Below are 22,696 nucleotides of genomic sequence, written 5' to 3' on the forward strand. Positions count from 1 at the left end.
AATTAATAAACTCTCTCAACAGTTTGAAATTTTTCTTTAAAGATAGAGGTAGGGCAGCCCGGGAGGCTCAGCGGTGTAGCGCCACCTTCAGCCCAGGGCCTGATCCTGGAGACCCGGGATCGAGTCCCATGTCGGGCTCCCTGCATGGAGCCTGCTTCTCCCTCTGCCTGTGTCTCTGCCTCTCTCTCTCTCTCTCTCTGTCTCTCATTAATAAATAAATACATTAATTAATTAAAGATAGAAGCAGAATGGGGTTTAATAAGTGTATAAAGTATCGCCAAAATATCTAAGTGAGAAGATGTCTGTTAAAAGGAAGTTTTGTGAAAATCTGTTAAAAAACTCGAAATTATAAAAAATCAAAATAAGTATATATGTCCAAGTTTCTGTTTAAAAATATATTTCTTGGGGCACCTGGATGGCTCACTCCCTTAAACTAGGGACCCCTGATTTTGGTTCAGGTCATGACAGGGAGTCCCTTAAAGAGCCTCTCCCTCTGCCCCTCCCCCCACTTGCAGGCACGCATTCTCTTTCTCTCTCTCTCCCCCTCTCTCTCAAATAAATAAATAAATCTTTAAAATACATATTTCTTAAAATGCTTAGAAATTTAATATTGTTAATATCTCTTTTTAAAAATCACATATAGGGACGCCTGGATGGCTCAGCAGTTGAGCATCTGCCTTTGGCTCAGAGCGTTATCCCAGTTCCAGGATTGAGTCCCACATCAGGCTCCCTGTGAGGAGCCTGCTTCTCCCTCTGCCTGTGTCTCTGCCTCTCTCTCTCTCTCTCTCTCTCTCTGTGTGTGTCTCTCATGAATAAATAAATAAAATATCTTTTAAATAAAAATCACATATAATAATGACTTATCTGCTTAATGACTAGAACACCCACAAATCTACAAGACTTTTACATAGCCCCAGAACACTAGAAATTCTTCAAAACAATCTAGTTTCTAAATCACTATGTCTCTGAATCTTTGTTCTTGGCCATACACTTTAATATTGTGGTTACGAATTCTTTCCTTTATAACTACAAACACATAGCAAAGTATTTTTGGTAGAATTAGGTATCCATTGGAACAAACTGTCTTTGATTTGGTTAGTTCTCATTACATCTCTTTTACACAAGAAAAGAACTATCCTATTTGCCTTTTAATGGAAAGTTAGGTTGGCTCCCAATGCCTGAAATTAAAAATGAGATTATTTTGGAAGTTTAAAATGTCCTCTCTGTAGCACAATAAATCCAGATATTAGGATTTATAAGAATCCTTGAAAGTCACATAGATGAGACCTCTTTGCTCCATGACTCCGTTGGATACAGAACCTTATCACCAGTCCCTTTTCCCCATCCCCAGTGATCCGAACTTCTGGCTACGGGTCCTATCTCAAGTAAATGATGTTCACTAAGGAAGGTTAAAATCATAGGTTTATAGGCATGCTCTTCCAAAGTCACTACCTGAAGGAGCAATAAAATCACAGCCTATACTAGATATGAAATGTAACAAAACCACCTGTTAGAGAATGTATGTGGCATAACTTTAGTCTGAGTACCAGCATCTTGTCAGTTTATCCCAATGTCTTGAGCCTACAACTGAGCCAAAAATCTCCTGAGCCAAGCTTTCCCGCAAGATTTCCTGTACTTCCTGTTTCTATGTGAGACAGAAATACCATGAGAATGACCTTTCTTGTGGTATTTTTGCACTTCTACCCTGGGATGAAGATAATCCCATATTGGGGAGAATTTTTTTAAAATTCTGCAACCTTTTCCATTTTCAAATCTTCAAACAAAGTAGATTCCTTCTTGAGAATGAAAATTTGAGATGGTGTTTGCTTGGCCTTAACTCATCTCCACTAGGAAGTATTCATGTTCAATGATCCAACATTTTGTAACTTCTCTAAGATATTTTTTTCAAGAAAATATTGTAAAACAATACAGAGAATATAGTGGAAATTTATATGCTTGGATTTTTAAAATGTCATTCTTAAAGAAATGTTCCATGAAGAGTTGTATTCTTAATACATTAGTGTCTGTGACATATTATATCATATATTTGTTTTCTTTGTTCTTAACCCCTTTGTTCCAAGGGTCAGGATATCCTGATGTTAAGTGCTATTGCAAAATAACTGAACAAAAATAAAAATAGTTGAACACTTAGGAAACTCTTCAGTTGTTATGTCAAGGAAGTTTGTGACTGAGGAGTGAGTTTAAGACATTATTCAGGAAATATGCTAATGGAGTGCAACAGCCTACATGTGCTTATTAAATAAAATCATTTCGAATCTAGAGAGCCTTTATGCCCCAGTCTGATAGAAGTGTCAGATAAGAACTGGAAGGGCTGTCAAAAGTGGTGGACGTGTCACACTGATGCTTAAATCCCTTCATCCCTTAACAAAGAGGGAAGCTTAAAAAACAAAAAAGAGACGCATCTTTCTCATAAGTGGATCACTGATTAGCCCCTAATTGGGTTGAGTGGATATCTGGCTGTTATAAGAGGAGCTGCTTGATCAATATTCCAATAATGAAATTCACCAACAGTAGTGTCTTCAACATCTTTTATTGTTTGATACCCTCAAAGGATGTTGACACTTCTTCACCTCTTAGGAAAGAGAGTAGACTTACCAATGTATTTTTCCATCCAGAAAAAAAGAAAAGCCACTTAACTCAGTGTGGAAGGCTAAACTTACTAACCATAGGCTTCGAGGAATGATAATAACAACAACAAAATTACAGTAGCCTTCACTGGTTTCAATTTGTAAAAAATGAGGTGAGGACGATGAAAATAAAACACACCTTGTGGCAGTCTTTTTCCTTTTCCCAAAGTATCCCCTCCCCGATGAAACATCAAATGAGTGTGTGATAAACCTGCCCCACAAGGAATGTAGAGCAGAAGCAACAGATTGTACATCAGCAAAACAAAATGCCAAGCAAAATAAAGCACTTTGCAATGCAGAGATGTGAAGAGGAGAAAAGGTTGGGCTTGTTGCAATGGCCTCCAAGAAAACAGGAGCTATCCACATGAATTTTCGAGTTCAAATTGTTCCTACAAACCCAATTTGCTGACAAAAGTGCCAAACACAATACCACCCCACTTTCATTTATGCCTGGGGCTTTTCACAGAAGCTACAGGGGGCACCCCCTTTTGTTGAATGGGTTCTGACTTCCAGGGTTGGTGTCTCCACCTCTGAGCCGAGCGACCCAACTGCGTGGCGCGTGATTGTCCTCAACTGAACCACGCACAGGCAAGGGCACAGCAGTCGGTGGCCCAAATACGAAGTCCAGAGCGCTCTGGGTCTGTGAAGCGGACAGGCAACACTCTCTCCTTTCTTCTCAGTGCCATGTATGCACCCCCACATGCATAGCCTTTAAAATCATCATTGTAATTTTCCTCCGAAATGGCCTTTTAACGGTCCCAGAATGTGTGTCCAGACGACGCAACCCCGCCGCACGTTCCCAGGAGGATCTGGGTGCTTCCCTGATTCACTTCTTTCAGAGTCAGCTTTGGAATGTGATTCAATGTTATTTCCCCTCCAGCTGAAGGGCAGCTGAGGTTACAAAGGGATTTGACTAATAGGCCGAAACCCAGTTAGGTTTGCTGAGAACCAAACGACAGCAGAGGGGGTGGGGGGCGAGGGAGGAGGGGTGTGTGTGAGTGTGAGCGCCGGTGCCAGGATCCATCGCGGAGCCTTCGGCCTCAGCCCATCCCGGGGCCGACCCAGCGGACAGGCAAGGTGGCCCCGGGCCAGGCCTTCCAGAGAGCAGCAGCTGCACATTGGTTCTGCTGGGATTCGGTTTCCCGTTTTCCGAGAGCTCCCTGGGACTCGCGGGGCCCGGAGCCCAGGAACCTTCTAGGCTTCCTGCACCCCGGGCGGGGCGGGGGGGGGGCGGGTAGGGGGGAGGCTCCTCACCTGACCCCTTCAGAGAAGCGGCCCCTGGGGCACCCCTGCGAGAGGCTGGCAGAGGGGAGCCCCGCTTCCTCGCCCGAGGATCCTAAGGGCTAGACGAGCCACTTGACAAACTTTGACAGGCGCCCAAGGAGAGCTGAGTACAAATGGGTCCGGTCCGCGGAGGAGAGGCAAGTCCTAAAGCCCCGACGGCTGACCCCCTGCCGCCGTCCCCGCCGCAGCCCGGGGTTAATTAAGCGCCGCGCAGCGGGTGCGCGAGAGGCCGGCGGGGCGAGGGCTGGTCCCCCAGGAGGGCGCCCGGGCACGCTCGTCGCCGCGCCCGCAGCGTTTCCGAGGGCCGGAGCGGCAGGCGGGCTGTGCCAGGCTGGAGCAGGCTTGCCTCTCCCGAGCGCGAGCAGGTTTCGCGGGGCGCAGCGTCCGCCTGCCCGGGAAGCCGGTCCCCGGCGGCGGCGGCGGCGGCGGCGGCGGCGGCGGCGGCCCGGCGGCGGGGGCCCCGGGCAGGATGCCCGTGCTAGAGCGCTACTTCCACTCGGCGGAGCCGGCCAGGAGGGGCACGGCCCCCGAAGGTGCGCGGCCGTCCCCGGCCCGCGGCCGCCGGGGGTGCCAGCAGGGGCCGCTGCCCTGGGACTTGCCCGAGATGATCAGGATGGTAAAGCTGGTTTGGAAATCCAAAAGTGAGCTGCAGGCGACCAGACAGAGGGGCCTTCTGGAGAACGAAGATGCTCTCCACAGCTTCGCAGGTAAACCGACTGTGAGGTGCGAGAGGTGACCCGGGCGCAGGCCGATGGCTGCGGGTCCCTTCCTTGCAGAGCCCAAGGCGGAAAACCGGGAGAAGGGAGGTCTACAAACTGCAGCTCGGGGTCCGAGGGCTGCGGTTAAGGAATGTTTGATTTATTGTAGAAATGCATCTTAAAATTAAGAAGGACGTGGTAGGAGGAGCATTGATAGACTGGGGATCGAGTGACCTGGGCTCTGGGCTCAGCTCACACTTGATTGCTCAGAGGCTTAAACAAGTGAAATCTCCTGAACTTCAGTCCTCAAAAAAGGTGGGGGTGGAACTGGATGTTCTTTAACGGCAGTCCTACCTCTACAATTCCTTAGTGACAAACCAGAGCTCTAAGACAATATTCTTCTTGGGCTGCTGCTTACAATGCTTTTTATAAAGTAAAACACATTTTCCAGTTTTTAACTATGAGGCTAGGGTGTGTGTAATGTTCCCAGGACCGGGTTGGTCTGGAAGCTCTATATGTCCTGGGAAGTTGGCAAACTTCCTTGCCTCGGTTTCCCTTTTGGACACAACAGTCGATATAATACAGATTCCCCCATTGACACCAGGAAAAATCAACTCCCTCACAAATGTGGAAATGATGACTCATAGGGACTTCGTCATGTTATAAGAATGTACTGTGTTTAGGACAGTTGTGGAGAACCTTGCCATGTCTCTGACAGCCAGCAACACAACCACAAAGACACCTAGGGTGGAAGGTTCTGATAGAACCAGAAACTAAGGAAGTGTAACTGGCCACAGGGTGCTCTTTTCCTTTAGGGAATGTGTTGGTAGATATTTCAGAAAGTGGTCGCTCACTTTAGAAGAACAAATATGAGCATGTGTGTTTATGCATTTGAAGTCTTGGCCAGCCCTGTGCAGTGGAATCCTGACATACCATTGGTGGTGAGAGGTGGGAGCCGAGTCAGGAAAGATAGACCAAAAATGACCTCTCTCTTCCCTCGTGGAAAGGGACTGAGAACAAAAAAGATTTGAAAGGAAGGGAAAAACACAGTGTTGGTCTCTAGTAAACAATGAGTACTTTGGAATGAGAAGAAAACCAATGAGACTGAGGTTTATGTGGCAAGTAGGAGATGGATGCCCCGGGAAATGGGTCTTGGTCAGAAGAAATGAGGTAATGCCAAAGCCGTCCCGTATTTCATGTGAGTAGTGCAGGAAAAGTGGAAAAACCCACCTGGACAGAAAACTTAACTATGACACTACAACTATTACCACTCTTGGTTTGTTTTAGTAAATTAAGTAATTGAAATTCATATCCCAAATTATGCCTTTGATAGAACTGCCTAATTCAACAGACATTAGCACGTGTTGGGGATAGATTTCTGTTATTATTTATATTATATGTCAGTGGGGGGTCTAGTTCTTGAAAAAGCAACACTACAGACATAAAATAGAACTCCTGTAACTTCTTATCATTACAGTTGACTAGAGGACTCTTAATTGACCCCTGGGCCACTGCCTCACTCTCTGTGGAATCTCTCAGCAGCCCCTTTGGGGCCCAGACAGGCTGCTCCCTGGTCTGCTGTCCCCCTTTATCTTGCCTGCGGGGAGGCAGATTCTACTTCAACACCCGCTCAAAGGCCCTCTGCCTCCTCTTCTTCCTGCCCTGCCTTCATATTCTCAAGGAGATGAGGGGTTCACACTTTCTGGCATGGGCATGAAACCTTCTCATCCACAGATGCAGCAGCACGGACCCATAGGATGCAGTCCCACTTCCAAATTATCCTGTACTTCCTCTCATCTTGTCTCTGATACTGCAGCTCCTCCTCATCTCAGGTGCTCTGTGCCTTTCTATCCAGAATAGCCTGATGGTGAGGGCCTCAGGAACACTTAGAAAATAGTTCCAAAAATCTGGCATGCATTCATTTTTAGAAAGAGATGGTTTAAGCTGTGTTCAATTAGTGTATAGGGTTTTATGGTAGAAAGATTGTCAAAAAAAAAAAAAAAGGAAAAAAACAAAAGCACCAAGACACATGGTGATCTCATGCTCACACTCACTAACTCTCTTTCTCCCTTTCTCTTCCCCTCTTTCCCTCTATCTCCTTTTCTCTCTCTCCCTCTCTCTTAAATCTGACCCTTGTCTCAGAACCCTCAAACAACTCATGCTTTGGCAATGCTAAACAACTTCCTGTTCCTCAAAATGCATCAAGTGGTGCCCTACCTCTGAGCCTTGCCTGATGCTTTGAATGTCTTTCTTTGACTTAGCCAACTAAAAAATCTTTATTCAAACTACAAAGTCCAGCTCAGGCATCCTTTTATTTGTAATGACTTGCCTGATCTCCACCCCTGTGTCCCCGAATTGTCCCCCAAAGTCATTTACTTCCTCTTCTCTGCTATCTTGACTTGTATAGATGTTACATTTATCGCACACAACATGTTTGCCACGTCATAACTGCACATGAGAAAACTAAAACTATAAAATTATTAACAATTTATAAATTTAAAAATCATAGTATTCCATGTATATTTTGACTGCTTGTGATAACAGATAAATAGGTTTACGTCTTTTAAAACCATGAAATTGCAGAAATTCTGAATTGAGCCAACAGTCTTGAGGACTTTAGAGATGGGTGTCACTGTTTCTTAACGGGTTGAATATAACCTTAAAAGTTGAAGCTTTTCTTTTCCTTAGTGAGGAGCATAATAATTTTCTCTCATACTTCTCAGACAAGACTGATACTTTGTTTCTCACAAGTGAAATGGAAAAGTGTTGAGACTTTGCTTAAGTAATAAAAGGAAGGAGCAAAAGAATGTATGGGAAAATAAATGTATAAATATGTATTTGTGAAAGGTTTTAAGATAAGATTTACTGAACTGTGAGTAATGGCAGACAGAGGGGAACAGTGTTTCCTGAAGAGAACAAGGACATACTAGGGAGGACGTTACACATGTGAACATCTTCCTGCCACCTTCATATGAGCCTTGGCTGGAGACTAACGGTGGCTATCATGGCAACAGACTCGAGGAAAGAATCGGGGATGACAGGAGGAAGTGGGGCTCATCGTCTTCACTTGTCAGGATGCCTGCATCTGGGCGTTGGTAAAGGCACTATTTGCCTTGGAGAGAGCTCTGGAAATTAGCAGCATGCCCAAAGTTGGAGCACCAACTTGGTTCATTGGATTGTACTCAATTATTTAATTTTTTAATACATCATTTTCCCTTTATGAAACAAAGAATGGTCTAATTATCTAGTTAATCCAAAAAGGTGAATGGTACACTAGAGACTAAACAATTTGTCCAGGGTCGCACACAAACACTGCGTTAGAACCAGATCAGCATCTCCATCACCCAGCTGTAGATCACAGAACTGGCATAATCAAGCCACATGCTGGGTAATTTAGATTTAAACCGAGACATCCATCGATTGAGGTGATCGGGGTGCCTGGGTGGCTAAGCGGCAAAGCATCTGCCTTTGGCTCAGGTCATGATCCCAAGGTTCCGGGCTCTTGCTTCCCCCTCTGCCATTCTCTCTCTCTGTCTGTCTGTCTGTCTCTCTCTCTCTCTTTCCCATTAATAAATAAATAAAATCTTTAAAAAAAAAAAAAAAACTTTAAACCAAGACATTGCTTTATTGATATAGAGGGACAAGCATAGAGACTCATGATATAGTATAAATATTGGTCAAACCAGAAAAATTATATTACCATGTAAAATAAGTCAGGTGATTGGGCCTTAACATTTTTCTACTTATTCTTTGGGTTTTAGTTTAGCTTCAAGTGCTAGGAAGGCCCAGGGGAAGATTCTCCATCTATTATCAAAAGTAAGTAAGCTTTAAAGCATGGTGGGAGCATCCTTGGGAATGGGGGCAGGCTGGGGAGGAGATAGAAGGACAGGAGATAAATAGGCAGTTTCTCAAATGCTGTGAGTGCAAATATTAATCTCATTGTGATTCTAGGCAGCATCCTAAGGCTACACATCCTCTAACATAACTCATTCTTAGTTGAATAAATAATTTTATTTTGGAATTCAACCAAATAGCTACAAACCATAGAACTTACCCTTCTTTTGGTGTCTCTGGTCTAAATTTTACATTGTATTTTACTTATTTATTAAGCTTGTTCCCGTTTCAATAGCCTTTGGCTTCAGAAAAATATAAAAAAAACACCTACCTCCCTTTAAAAAATTATTTTCCCAGTAGCCATTATAACTTGTCCAGCCTTTCCAGGGAATAAAATATCAGAAATTTGCTTTATACTTAGCTCTAAAAATCAAACCACTTCAGAAGAGAAGATCTCCAAAAGGATTCTTTGATTCCAGAACTCTGCAATTCAAAGTGACATTCAAAGTGCTATTTTAAAATATCTCAAGTATCAAGCATAAATTAAATTAAATATATTTAAGATTGAAGGTTCCATTTATTATAATTCAAGGAACATTACTGGATGCCTAGTGTATTCTAATGACTGTCCTAGGCACCAGGGATTCCGGGAGGAACCAAATGCTTATTGAGAGAAGAACAATTATAAATTGGTGAATCAGAGTTCCAACTTCAGCGAGAAAACCAGGTTTTGTGAGTTTAAACCTGTCAATTCAGAATATTAACTATCAGACCAAATTCAAAAACATTTGTAAAAATTCAAACACATCTTCAAGCATTCATCAATATTAATGATATAGCAGGACAAATTGCTGTGATCAAAGAATCAATGAATCTTAACATTAGATACCTTGACATTAATGCATAACATTTTTCTAAAACCACTTTTTGTAGACATTAGCCTGCACTCAATCTGTAGCTATACTGGATAATAACCATTGACCCTTTAATCTGTTCTTAATGTGAGTGCACTGTTGAGTGAAAACTGGAACACATCATCTCACCTTCATGAAATCTGGTCCTTCACCTGGTTTCTTTGTTTTCATAAACGACATGACCCCTGCAGAAACCCAAGTTCAAAACCATTCTCTCTAACTGTCCAATTCCAAAATCCACAGTATAGATCAAGAGTTCCAGAGTGTTGTTGCAGTGCTGAGATGTTCACAGTCTTAAGTCCTATGCTCTCTGTTACTGAACTGTGTGAACCTGGGCAAATTACTCCACCTCTCTGTATCTGTTTCCTCTTCTATAAAAAAGGAATAACAATAGCACCTTCACAGGAGGTGAAGATTAAGTGAGATAATAAAAAGTGCCTAGAAAAAGCCCTACTACATCCTCAGTAAATGTTCACTAGTATAACTATTGGTCCTGCAACTATTTCCTCACTAAGTACCTCACTCTTATCACATACTTTTCCTTTGGTCCCATGGCCCTTGGCCAAGTTTCACGTTTTGTCTATTATCTCGTGATAGCTTCTGACCCCAGTACTCTCTCTACCCCCTCATCTGTGATTTAGATCAATAACATCAAAAGAAAAATCAGAATATGTCTCACCCCTCTTAAGATTCCTTCAGGGATTCTCCACTGTCTACAGAGAAAATCTAAATTCTTTTATCCTGAATTTAAAGCTCTCCACATGCTAGAACTAGTTCACTTTTTCCCTATCTGATTTGTCATTATTGCCCCAAAAGCACTTACATTGGACCCAGACAGGGCAAGCAACCCACACCTACACCTCTGCTTTCTGTTTATCCTTTCCAGTGCCTAAAATGACTTCCCTACAAGTTCTCGACTTCTACCATTCCTTAAGACACCATTCATATGCCACTCCCTACATAAAGCCTTCCTGAGCTTACTGAGGGTGTTTTTCTCTTCCGAAGTCTCATAGAACTTTCTCTGTATTTGTTTTGTAAGCAAATCACTTTGCTATAATTAATGTACATTTTCTTCCTTCCCCGCTGGATGTTCAGCTTTTTGAGAACCTGGAGAACATTCTATTTTCTTTGTGTTCTTCCTAGCATCTTTTGCACATCAGCCACTCAATACACTTTGATAAGTGAAAAATAGGAAATTATCAGAAAAAACAAAATAGCTTACAATTTGCCATTAAATGCATGAATGAACATTTTTTTCTAAGCACAGATTACTCAAGAAATAGGAATCTTAGTTATTCTTTTTAATGGAATCATTTTTAAATTTATATTCTGGTAGAGGATCAGGATTAATCATTATAGCTTCTAAAGTAAAAGAAGAAATATACAAGAGTAAATTTCAAAACTATTAAAAAGGTATAAAGTATGTGCAAAACTAATATGAGACAGTTCCCTTTTCATACAGAGAAGTTGAAATGTACTGATAATTATAAAACTTTAGAGCAAATGCATACAAATTATGAATGCTTTTATATACTTTTAAAATAATTACTCTGTTCATGCATTTTGGAACATTTTATATCAATTAAAGTTTTAAAAGTTGCTTTTTTTTTTTTTTACAGATAAGAGTCTGTATATTCCTCAACGTAATTTCAAAAATAGAATACGGAAGGTGTGTGTTTACCCTACACATGAGCTTTTGAGGGAATGGAGTTGAATGGAGGATGTTATTTCCACGTGCTCTGCTCTTTGCCTGGAAACAGTTTCTTTTTTCTTTATCTTTTTCCTTTTTTATTTTTCTTAAACCAGGCTGGTTAACTGAACAGCAAAATGTTGACTTTTATATCTGACTAATTTCTAAAAGAAAATATTAGAAGCTTTATTGTAAAAAGACCAAAAGCTCCAAATTATTTTTTCAACTCACAGAAGCAACATGAAGGAGTGTATGCTCTTTTCTACTATCTGATTTTTCTCATTCTTTAATTATCAGTACACTTCCTGGTACATAGTAGGTACATATCAGCATATCAAAAAGAGTAAGCAAAGCTCAAAGTACTTGTGATTTAATACAATGCCCTAACCTACATCTGTACACAGTGTAGACATTCTTTATTTTTCTATTTATCTCTCTCTCTGCCTTCCCATAAATTCCTCTTTAGAATTGACTTCAATATCTAAAATTCTAAGAGACCACCCAAGAGGAGAGCTTTGTATCTTTACATTTGTCTTAAATTTCCGCAAACTACAACATTATTAAAGATCCTTCCTTCAGAGTACTCCCCCTCACCTAAAAAATCCACCTGGCATACTGTGTTAGAGATTATAAACCAAGCCTCTGTTCTGAGCATTTTGTTACTTCCTCAGCTCTCACACACATGCTAAGGGAATACTGAAGAAGAGCCTGTAGGTCATGGTCCTTATCATTAGTAACAAGATAAAACTTAAAAGTTGGCCTTGTATGTAATTGGAAAGCATAGTTGACAAAGACAAAGCAAGATTTAGTTGTGTATGGCCTTAAAAGTGAGTTCAAGGGGCCAGGCTTACTGCAGAAAAATAAAATCCCCAGAGAGAAAAGGATACACTTCAAGAGAGACTGAGTAGCAGTTGGTATGTATTTGGCAGTAGAAATTGAAAAGTAGAAAACCATAAAATGGTAAAATAAAATCAAGGTGAGAAATAAATATAAATAAAAAGAAATAAATGTAATGTAATGATAAATGTAATAAATGCAATGAAATAAATATAAATCTTAGTTAGGTATTGAAAAGGAAAATTAAATAACCAAAAGTATTAAGACATGTATAATGCGATAATTAGAACTTTTCCCATTGCATCCTCCGATGTTCCTTACTTCTAGAATTAAAGCAGAAGCACAAGATTCTTTTCTTGCTTCCTTCTGCATCTTTTTTTGGATGGCACCCAAATATCTCATACAAATCTATACAACCTTGATGAGAATTTCTGAAAACCAAAAGGCGTATTTGTTTAGAGGATCTGTGACAAAAATTCACTGAAAAAAAGTTGATAGAGTTTGCTGAAGAAAATGATTTAGAAAGAGAAGAAAAAGGGAAAAGTAAGGAGCCAACCATGGAGTACCAAAGTAAAGGAAGTGAGATGAGATCACTACAGAGAAAATGGATTCAAGTATAAGAAGTATAATCAAAAACATATATAGAAATGAAAAAGAAACAGTCACTGTTAAAAATAATTGTAACATGTCTGTTACAATCTCAAATGTCCCCTCTCAAATGTGCAATAAAATCTAGCCTGTTTCTCTTCTCCAACTAATCCACTTTAGCCCACTCTAATGGGATAAGAAAATTTATATTTTCTAATCATCATGGTAGAGGTCAATCTTTTCCAGATTAAATTATTTTTTTTGGATGAATACTCCCCCTACCCTCACCCCCACCCCTTGCTCTTCCACAACATGGTTCTAGGTGAACATGTACCTTGGGTTCCCACACCCTACCTGAATGTGCCTACTGCACACAATGCAAAATGCCAGCCTGAGATGGGGGAGCCAGGGCAAGTCCTCTGGCCGCTGGGTTCTGCCTTTGACTCTCTCCCACAATTCTCCAGGGTGTCAGGGGTAGATGGCCTTACCTTGTGCCATATTCTCCTCCCCAGGAGAAAACCTCAATGTGGATGGGGCAAGAAACCATATCTTCAGGCCTAACTCTCAATGTTAATGGGATCTAATGGAAGAATGTAGAGTCCCTTTATCTTTCCATAAAGACCAGTTTTCAAGTGCATTGCTCTGCTGCAAACTCACACGCACAACCAACAAATGAACCAAAACAACACACAAAATGTAAAGCAAACACCCTCTCACTCTGCAGGTCAAATGATGAATACTGATTCTCATCTTCAAAGAACATTACCTCCATTATACATTGATTGATCTATCCTGCTGGGCCCTGTACTTGAGTATGCATGCTCAATGTTATTTATTTTAGTTACATTCCTATGCATATGCTGAACCCAATTATTCTACCCTATTACCTCTCTCTCCCTCTGTTAAAATATTCACATGCATTTCAGCAACCATCTCAGGATTTTGACACTGAAAAGTTCAACTGAATGACTGTCATGCATGGAACACAATGTGTACAAGTCCCACCTTTCTGATTGGTTTCCACATCAAAAGCTAGTTTTATATCCAATACAAATTGGAATTGTCATCATAAACATGCAGTGCATTGTACTCTGCCCAGGTCTGATACGTTTTCATTGCTTGAAAGTACTCATCGGAAATTTCTGGGACTTATTCTCCTTTCTGTGCACTCTATCTCCTAGAAAGAAGGGGTGGGAGACACCAGAGGAAGTGAGGATGAAGAGCAGTAAGGCTGTTGGTGCTGTAACTGGGATCACTGTTTTCTTCTAGCGTTGTAACAGGAACCATTATTACATCTTCCATGGTAGCTGATATGAAGAAACTGCTGCCTCCTCCGTGTCCTTCACTCTATAATTCATTCGAGGTTTAGATACATCAATCTTTTTGCTCTCACTTTCACCTCTGAATATTAATTGAGTTACATAGTGCTTTTCTTGGTTCAATCTCCAATTCTACAGTAGGACAAAAGAAAAGATTTCCTTGTCAATTAAATTGGTATATAAAAATCAAGAATTGTGAATTCATCAGATTTCATAAACTCTAAAGCAATTTCTACCCTCTTTAGTCCTAAATGTCATATTGTTTGATCTGGTGATAAATGATTGTAGATCGTGAACAGACAAAATTGAACTAAAAAATTTTTGTTTTGAAAAAATGTTTTGAATGTCTCAACCCTCCAAAAATAATTAGAAACACTCTAGGGGGTCACAGAATGGAAAATGATGTTTTAATCTTACATACAAATATTGAGCATCTTCCACTACACAATAAGTATCAATTGAAAAAGGACTTATCCCCAACTTAGAAATAGAAAAAATTGAGACCTATATTTACTGGTTATTTATTCAAAATATTCAGAAAGGAAAATAATTCAAATTTCTAGGGTTTTCTTGCAAAGCAATTCAATTGAAGAATTACATTCTGTCTACTCAATGCATAACATTGTGCTATGTGCCTAGGAAGAAAGCAGAAGGAAAAGAGGTTATGACCTGTTAGAAGAAACAGATGTATAAACAACTCACTGATATCAAGGCAGAAGGGCATATGTCTCATGATACAGTAGAAATAATACTCTGTCAGAACATTGAGAAAAGACAAAGACTGCTTATTCAAATAAGTTTATTTATTGGTTATGGTGTATCAGATACTATCTTGATTCCTTAGGGAAAAAACATTCATGAACCAGGAAAGTTAAGGTAGATGGATGGATGGAAGATGATTGATAGATAGATAGATAGATAGATAGATAGATAGATAGATAGATAGATAATAGAGCAAATAAATGAGTGAGTCAGTGAGTCAGTGAGTGAGCGAGCAAGCTAGGCAAGTGACATGCTGCACAAGAAGCACATACACAAAGTCTGTGCCAACACCCAAGAGTGTAATTCTGTATGTGTGATGAGTGTTAAAGGGTTTTCAGAGAAGAGGTGATTTTTGAGGTACCATTCAATGTAGGGTGCATTTCTCCAAATGAAAAAGAGATGGAGGACAATGCAGGAAGAAGAAACAGTGGGACCAAATGCAAGAAATTTTGGTGAATGCCATGTCCCAAGATAGGAAGTATATCAAAAGGAGTCTCATCTAGAGATGAGACTAGAGAGATAATCTGGAGGTCAGATTGCCCAGGGCCCCATATGGCTATCTAAAGAGTATATCTTCCAGATAATGAGAAGGCTTCAAATAATTTTAGTGGGAAGTCACATGATAAATTTAGATTTTATAAGAATTGCCCTAAAGGTGGTGTGTTAGACTTGAGGTAAGGATACTAATGGATTTCTAATTGGTGTTCGTTGACCATATTTAGTAAATATCAAGAATTTCAATACTTTCCCTTTAACTTAGCATTATAGCACTTTGGAAAAGTTGGTTTCCCAAAGTGCTATAGTATTTTATACAGAACCACAAGAAATAATATATAAATCATCAAGTCGAAGCCCTTTAACACTTGATAACAACCTGTCCTGAAGGATTTATATTCCTCATGTTCTTCCATCCAGACCTCTCATTCCAGCTGTGCTCATCACTTCCCCAAATTCAAGAGCTGACACTACTCATCCTCACCATTTCAAAATAGTCTATCCCCCCTACTTTGCCAAGTCATATTTATTCCTGTCTTCAGGATGCCATTTTTTAAATTAATTATTTCAAGGTTAAGTGCTACAGCATGGATGAGAAAATATATAAGAAAAATACAGTCTTTATAATGTAGTGAGTCTATAGCTTATAATGTAGTTAGTTAGATAAAATCACATACTCAAATATAAACCAAATATTTGGGGTGCCTGGCGGGGGGTCAGTCTGTTAAGTGTCAACCCTTGATTTCAGCTCAGGTCATGATCTCAGGGTCATGAAATAGAGCCCCTCATTGGGCTCTGTGCTGGGCATGGAACCTGCTTATAATTCTCTCTCTCTGTCTGTCTCTGGGGCACCTCAGTGGCTCAGTCAGTTAAGTGTCTGACTTTGGCTCAGGTCATGGTTTCAGGGTCCCGGGATTAAGCCCCGCGTCAGGCTCCCTGCTCAGCGAGGAGTCTGCTTCTCCCTCTGCCACTCCCCCTGCTCATGTTCTCTCTCTTTCTCTCTCTCTCTCTCTCTCTCTCTCCCCCTCTGCCTATTCCCCAGCCACCCACCCCATCCCTGCCACTTGCATGCTAACTCTCTAAAAAACCTAAGCCAAACAAATAAACAAACAAACCAAGTGTGGTAGATACTCCATGAGATCTCATTTCAACTCATCCCTCTCTAGAAGAACCAAGGAAGGCTTAGTGTGACTGGTCATTGCAGCTCTATGTCTTTAAGATCATTAGAGCTCAGCAGGATATGACAAAGTGACCTTCCTGGTGAAGGAATTAACATGACTGTAGGTACAAAGGCAGAAAAGCAGAAAAAAAATGATGGAGAAATGGGAGATTAGTCGAGTTAGCTTGGTATGATGTTTGGAGTCAAAAAAAAGTGTGGGAAACAGAGAACTAATGGGACTGGGTTGCATGTGGATAAGAACCCTTAACTTTTGTAGAACCACTGAAAAAAATTTAAGTGGAAGAGTAGCAAGGTCTTTAAATTTTATAATGGAAAGTACCTTTAAGTTACACCACTACACTTTTTTTTAGATGAGAAAACTGAGACCCCACAGAAGTAACAACATACCTGGAGCCAATTCCAGGTCCCTCAATGCCTCCATGTTGTTGATTCAGTAATGCTGCTGGCTATGGTCAAACTCCAAAAATGCCTGTCTACCTGATAGCTCTCTATATCTCATTTTCTGTCCCTTTCACTTTCAAGCACTGTGATTGCATTGTATGGGTGACATCTATCTTACACAAGCAAGAAATATATGTGTACCCATAAATGCATACCTGTAAGTGTATACTCGTATTTTTCTTGTTCCCAAACTTAGATTATAGATTGTTCTGGGCAAGCCATCTCTTTGTGAATTTCTCCATCCAGAGTGCCTGCAATGTACTAAATGGGTAGTTGTTCACCAAAAGAATACCAGATGTAAGAATTTAAACAGGACTGTGAGTTATGTATGAGATAAATAGACACAGTAGCTGCAGGCTGCTATGACCATCATAAATCAAATGTTACCGTCATCCTATGTAATAGTTCTGTTTCTTCCTGCATTGTTGTCTGGAGGTAGAGTGGGCCAGAGAGGGCCAGTGCATGTGACTGTTGAAAGCTTGGGTCTTACCCCTACACCACTGAGGATTAACCCCTTAACCTCTCAGGCTCTCTTTGCAAACATAGTGCTGAGCTCAGAAAGTATGTTGAACATTTAGCAATATTTAGGCAAGATTTGTAAAGCATCCACTTTTTTTCCCTTTCCTGTTTCTGTAAGGTGTTTGTATTCCCAAAAGAAAAGTATAGCCTTTGGTGCCCAGTTTTCTTCCTTTTTGCTCTGAAACTATATCCCCTCCTCTCAAAAACCTTCTTAGCTGCCTGAATTATGCTGTTCACAGCCTGCCTACTTATTACCACCCAAATAAGGTAATAGTCAGAAATACAATTGAAGTGGCTTCTTCTTTTTAATGAACAATAGATCTGTTCCATTAAAAATAAGACCCTGCTCTGAACCATTACAGACACGTTTTTTGATGTTAGAAAGAAAATGTCAGTGACTGCGAAGGGGTGGGGGTATTGGGGGCCAACTGAGCTTTCTGATGTTATTCTTAATTATTTTTACTTCATGCCTCCTGTACCTCTGGCTCTAGCTGAGGGAGAAACGGTGAAATGCCATAAAATAACCCTCTCTCGAAGTATATTTGGCCTGACAGGAAACAGGAAATACCAGAAAAGATCACAAGAAAAGCTGTAATCATAAGATTTCTAGCCTAATTCTTTTGACGTCAGCAGTTTAGATAAGTCAGATAAGCAATCACAAGCATCCGTGAGCTCCAGAGTGCCAATCCAAATACCCAAAGTGCATCTTCAGCCCCTTTGAACTTGCACATTGTTGTTTTGTCCCTCTTCCCCTTCTACTCTCTTCCCCACAAGAAGCATATCCTGAAATTGTGAATTATGAATTTGGTGTCAACATTAAGGTATTTGGAGACGTTACACAGAGCTTCTAAATTGGTCTTAAAGCAAATTTAGCTGGCTTCATGCATGATAAACTCTGGATGAAGATGACTATTGATAAGACATGAGAAAACTAACTCTGGCTTGCCTCAAAAGGAGTTTGCTTCCTAAAGTTTAACTGCCAATCTGGACAACGAAGCGAAAGCTATGATTTGTCTTGGTAATACGGAAAGAGCTCCATTACCATCTCCAGAATTTATTAAAGTATTCAGTAACCCTAACTGTCATTATTATCAACTTTCTTGGCCACCATCACCTACATCGCCCATCGAAACAACATATTTTTGTATTGTTTAGTTATAAATGGTATGGGGCATACAGCCTTGTCTGAGAAGTTTTCATAACTTCAAAACCAGAACTATAGAACTTGACCGTTAGATAATACACAGTGACATATGGATAGGCTGGTCAGAGGATTACAGAAGAGATTAAATCAATATTACATGTAAATTAAAAAAAAAAGAAAAGCTTTAAGGGTAAGAACTTACTTACACAACATCTACCTGTTTCTAAAATGATTTGTAAGTCTATAAAAAAGCCACAATAAAACAGAAGAACACGAAGACATAAAACCACTCTGTCAAGATTAAAGACAAAACTGCATAGTAAAGTAGGAGGGAAGGAGAAAACTGAGCAAAACTGAGATCTAAGCTTCTTATCAGACAGACCAAATGGGGGGAAACAGTAATTATAGCACTCATGATCTCCAAGAAAATTGCCTGGGAAGAAAACCATTTTTCCCCAGCTTTGGATATGTAAATAGGGCTCTCTTATCATCATGATGATGATGATGATGATGATGATGATGATATGATGTGATATTTATAATGCAAGATGATAACAGTATGATATAGATGATATGATATGGATAATAGGGGATGATATGGTACAATGCGGATGACATGGTGTTATAATGGAGGGTGTCCTTCCAAGGTCTTTAAGCAGATATGAAGAAGTGTGCCACTTAGGGACAATTTTACAGACAGTGAAAGAGGCTGTCATACAGTTCAATTGGGAGCCAAACGTGAGGTGACCCCTGGTTGTGGCTTCGGAGTGGTCTCACATAATGAGGAGTCAAGAACATGTACACAATCACAGGGAATGGGGATAGAAGAGTCCAGCCTCATGAGGGAAGTGCAAGCCTCCACAGAGGTCTGCTCTTGTGATTCTAAAAAGATCACAGGCCCCCAGACAATGGAGTTCACACAGGTCTACTAATTTCATAGTGGGCATTCCTACCCTTACAATCTTTAAAATAGGAAGAGTAAAATTAAGAAACAAATGCCTCCTCTTAGATGGTAGGAATATTTTTATATTTGCCCTTGATTGTGCCAGACATTTGATCCTAATTAAATACACGTGGACAAAGTGTCCCAATTAGCTCATAGGGCTCCTCCTATTTTCTGTTTATTTGTTTGTTGTTTGTTTTTACCTGCTATTCTGTCTTGAATTATACAGCTAAGCCCTTTATTTCATCCATGTTTCCTCAGCATATGAACATACGCAGGCGCTCAAAAAATATGTTACATTAAATGTTCAGGATAAATAATATCTGAACGTATTATCATTTTATTTGAATCCATCTCCCACATTCCGCCTAATATTCTGTTCAGTGAAAACCATCATCAGATTTTCCAAAGATTCAAAAAATTTGGAAGAGTATATGTATTTAGATTAAAAGATAAATATTATATTTAAGAAAGCCCAGTAAATATGAAAACAAGCAGATTTCTTCCTATTTAGTAGAAAAGCAATGAGAAGCTGGGTACTAAGTGTATCCAAAAAAACTTATCAAGGAGGGTTTCCAGTTGGGTGGAGGTGGTGCTAAAGGAAGCAGATTACTGACAGAAAGAAAACAGGTCCTTGCTTTGTCTATCATGCACTGGACAACGATCTTGCAAAGTAAGTAAGGAAAGGAGTGGAAGACTAAAAAGATGAGAGGAGACACAATTGGGCAGAGTAATACCTGCTATCTGCAAAAAACAGTGGAGTCTAGAAAGGAAAGAGAAAGCCTGAGCCAGATAATGCCAAAGGTGGCTCAGAGAGTAGGAGGAGGTGTCTGGACATAGGAGAAAGACTTGTGACATATTGTATCTTCTGGCCTCTTAGAGCTGAGCTGCTCTTCCTGACAGCTCACCAAGGTTGAGGTTTTAACTGTCAATAGTTGCTATGCATTTGTATCATCAGTCTTCGTCAGACTAGCCAAGTTGAATAACCTTGTCCTTTAATTGGAAACCAAGCATGAACTAAGGATCAACCAAGAAACATGTGAACACAGTCATGCTGTATATTTGCCACCATAAAATTACTTTGAATCACGTTAATGTGCTTCAAAGGCTTCTGGGGCCACCAGAGGTTACTGAGTTCTTTCTAGTGTCGTTGTTATTTGCTATTGCCCTGCAAAGCTGAAAAGTTAAATGATATAAAGAACTGCACTTCTCAGGAAGCCTACAATTCTCAGCTCTTTTGGAAAAACTGTATCCATTTTTATAAATTTTGTGGTTCTGATTTATGTTCTTTTTTTAAAATTTTATGAAAAATTAATAACTTCCTACTTTCCTGTGCCCCTCCCCCTTTAGCCCTATCACTGGGGATACTTCTTTTTAATTCAGAATTGGTAAATGACAGGCTCTGGAGTCAGACTTTGCATCTTTACTAAACTCTTTGACCCTCAGTTTTCTCATCTGTAAAATGGAAACAATGATGGAAACTCCGTTATGGTACAGCTTCAAGAATCAAGTCCTATGATCCACGTAGCATGCTGCTAGTGCTAATGATTATTATCCCACACTTGTCTGTTTCTAATAATTACTCAAAAATATTAAGTTGCCTTTTTATCTTGAAGAGCAAGGAGCACTTACTCAATTCACATTCCCTCTTTCAAGGTTCCTTACTCTGAGTTAAAAATAAAAAGAAGAAAAGTCATAGAAAATCATTGAAATTTTGACTTAACTGTATTTGCAATTCTAGTGATGCAGTCTAGGAAGTAGTCTACTTCTAATTTGTAATCCAACTTTCCCCATTATCCATCAGTATGTACAGTGAAAGCCTAGTACTTCTAATCATATAATTGCCAAAATGTTCAAATTGGTTTGGAGTGAAGATACAGATTTGAAGGCTTGGTTGAGTAAAGTATATGCAAAAGTAATTTCTAAAAGGATGTTGAATTTGCCAGTATTGGTTGTCAACTAAACTCTTTGTTAAAATAAGTTAAAATATGAGAGGCTTGTATTCTTATTTTTGAGAAATCAATTGTTTATGGTATGAATGGCCACCTAATGTCAAAAACCTAGTCACCAAGAGTTTTTGTGATTTGAATCCAGTCTCTAGATTACCATTTTGTTGGGATGATATCTGCCCTGGCTTTTTAATGCAGAAAGCCAATTCATAACATGTTACCATTAGAATTCCAGCCACAGCTTTTTAGGAATCAAGATTGATCACTCTTGACAAGCAGCAGACCTTTCCAAACACCACAGGGAGAGAAACTTCTCAGAAACCAGGGATTTTGTAAGGAGATCGACATAATAACTTATTTCCTAATGAAACTGGCAGGAGCTGATGTTATGTTTAAGAAAACCATTAGATTTCCTCATGAGATTTCAAAGTTTGGATGACCTTCAATTGGAGACAAAGGACAACCTGAAAACACATAACATCTGCTCATCCCAATGTCCAAAGAATGTCCAAAGAAAACTGAAATTATTCAGAACTACCAGCCTGTTTGCTGAATAAAAACCATCTCACCTCCAACATCTATTTCCTGGGAACTCAGAAGCAAGGTAGAAATAGCAGTCAAAGGGAATTTTTAAAAGACTATCTGGTTAATTGCTTTTAAAGGAATAGAACAAGTCAAAAGTATCCCACTTTGGAATGTACTACCTATTAGCAGTCCTAATATATGATATTTCAGTGTTATAAGCAATAATAGGTTCAGGAAGCTTAGGTACCTCACTTCTTATCAACTCAGGTGTTGGTTGGTGACCTCTCAGGCTAAACAATATGTAGATTTGGGAAAGATGAAAGGGAGGGAATGTGGGCTGGGGGTAGGCGGCATTTTAGAGAATTTAGGAAAAGATGTACCATACCACTCTCATTTATTTTATGTGTCATTAGACCTCAAAGGAATTCCTTTAAGAACACTGATTTGAAAGAAGAAAAGTGATTTATATAAAGAATAGTCTAATAGAACATAAGGCTTTTAGATTCTGCCATGAAAATATCACAAATAGTTTTGGAAGTCAGCAATCTAAAGACACACAATCCACTTTCCAATTGCATGATTTATGAGCAAGCTACTCTAAGCAGTTGTTCAGCATGAGCAGTGCTGACATGTCAACTTGACCTGTGCTTTGGATCAAGGATGGTCTAATAGCAACTTTAGAGGGCATGAGTTAAAAGTGACTCGTTCCTGAGACAGACAGAAGGCAAAATGAATGCAGGGACGCCTGGGTGTCTCAGATGGTTAAGTGTCTGCCTTTGTCTCAGGTCACAATCCCAGGTCCCAGGATGGAGCCCCACATCGGGCTCCCTGGTCAGGGGGGCTTCTCCCTCTGCCTTCTGCTTCTCCCTCTGCTTCGCCCCCTGCTTGTGCTCTCTGTCTCCCTCTCTCTCAAATGAACAAATAAA

The 22,696-nt window shown here is 40.1% G+C and overlaps 1 protein-coding gene across 3 annotated transcripts in view; it reads left to right on the forward strand.

Annotated features, from left to right (window-relative positions):
• PDE7B (phosphodiesterase 7B) overlaps positions 1 to 22,696 on the forward strand; it is a 307,910-nt gene that overhangs the window by 163,939 nt on the left and 121,275 nt on the right. The window contains exon 1 of one of the 3 annotated variants that reach the window (XM_038526107.1): positions 4,403 to 4,639. The exons of the other annotated variants lie outside the window; for them this stretch is intronic. Within the exon in view, the coding sequence (XP_038382035.1) occupies positions 4,537 to 4,639 (103 nt within the window). The 5' untranslated portion in view covers positions 4,403 to 4,536. Of the gene's footprint in view, positions 1 to 4,402; positions 4,640 to 22,696 lie in introns of those variants that run through there. 3 annotated transcript variants of the gene reach the window in all.

This window comes from Canis lupus, chromosome 1 (genome assembly GCF_011100685.1).
Source record: "Canis lupus familiaris isolate Mischka breed German Shepherd chromosome 1, alternate assembly UU_Cfam_GSD_1.0, whole genome shotgun sequence".
In the NCBI taxonomy this organism is placed as follows: domain Eukaryota; kingdom Metazoa; phylum Chordata; class Mammalia; order Carnivora; family Canidae; genus Canis; species Canis lupus.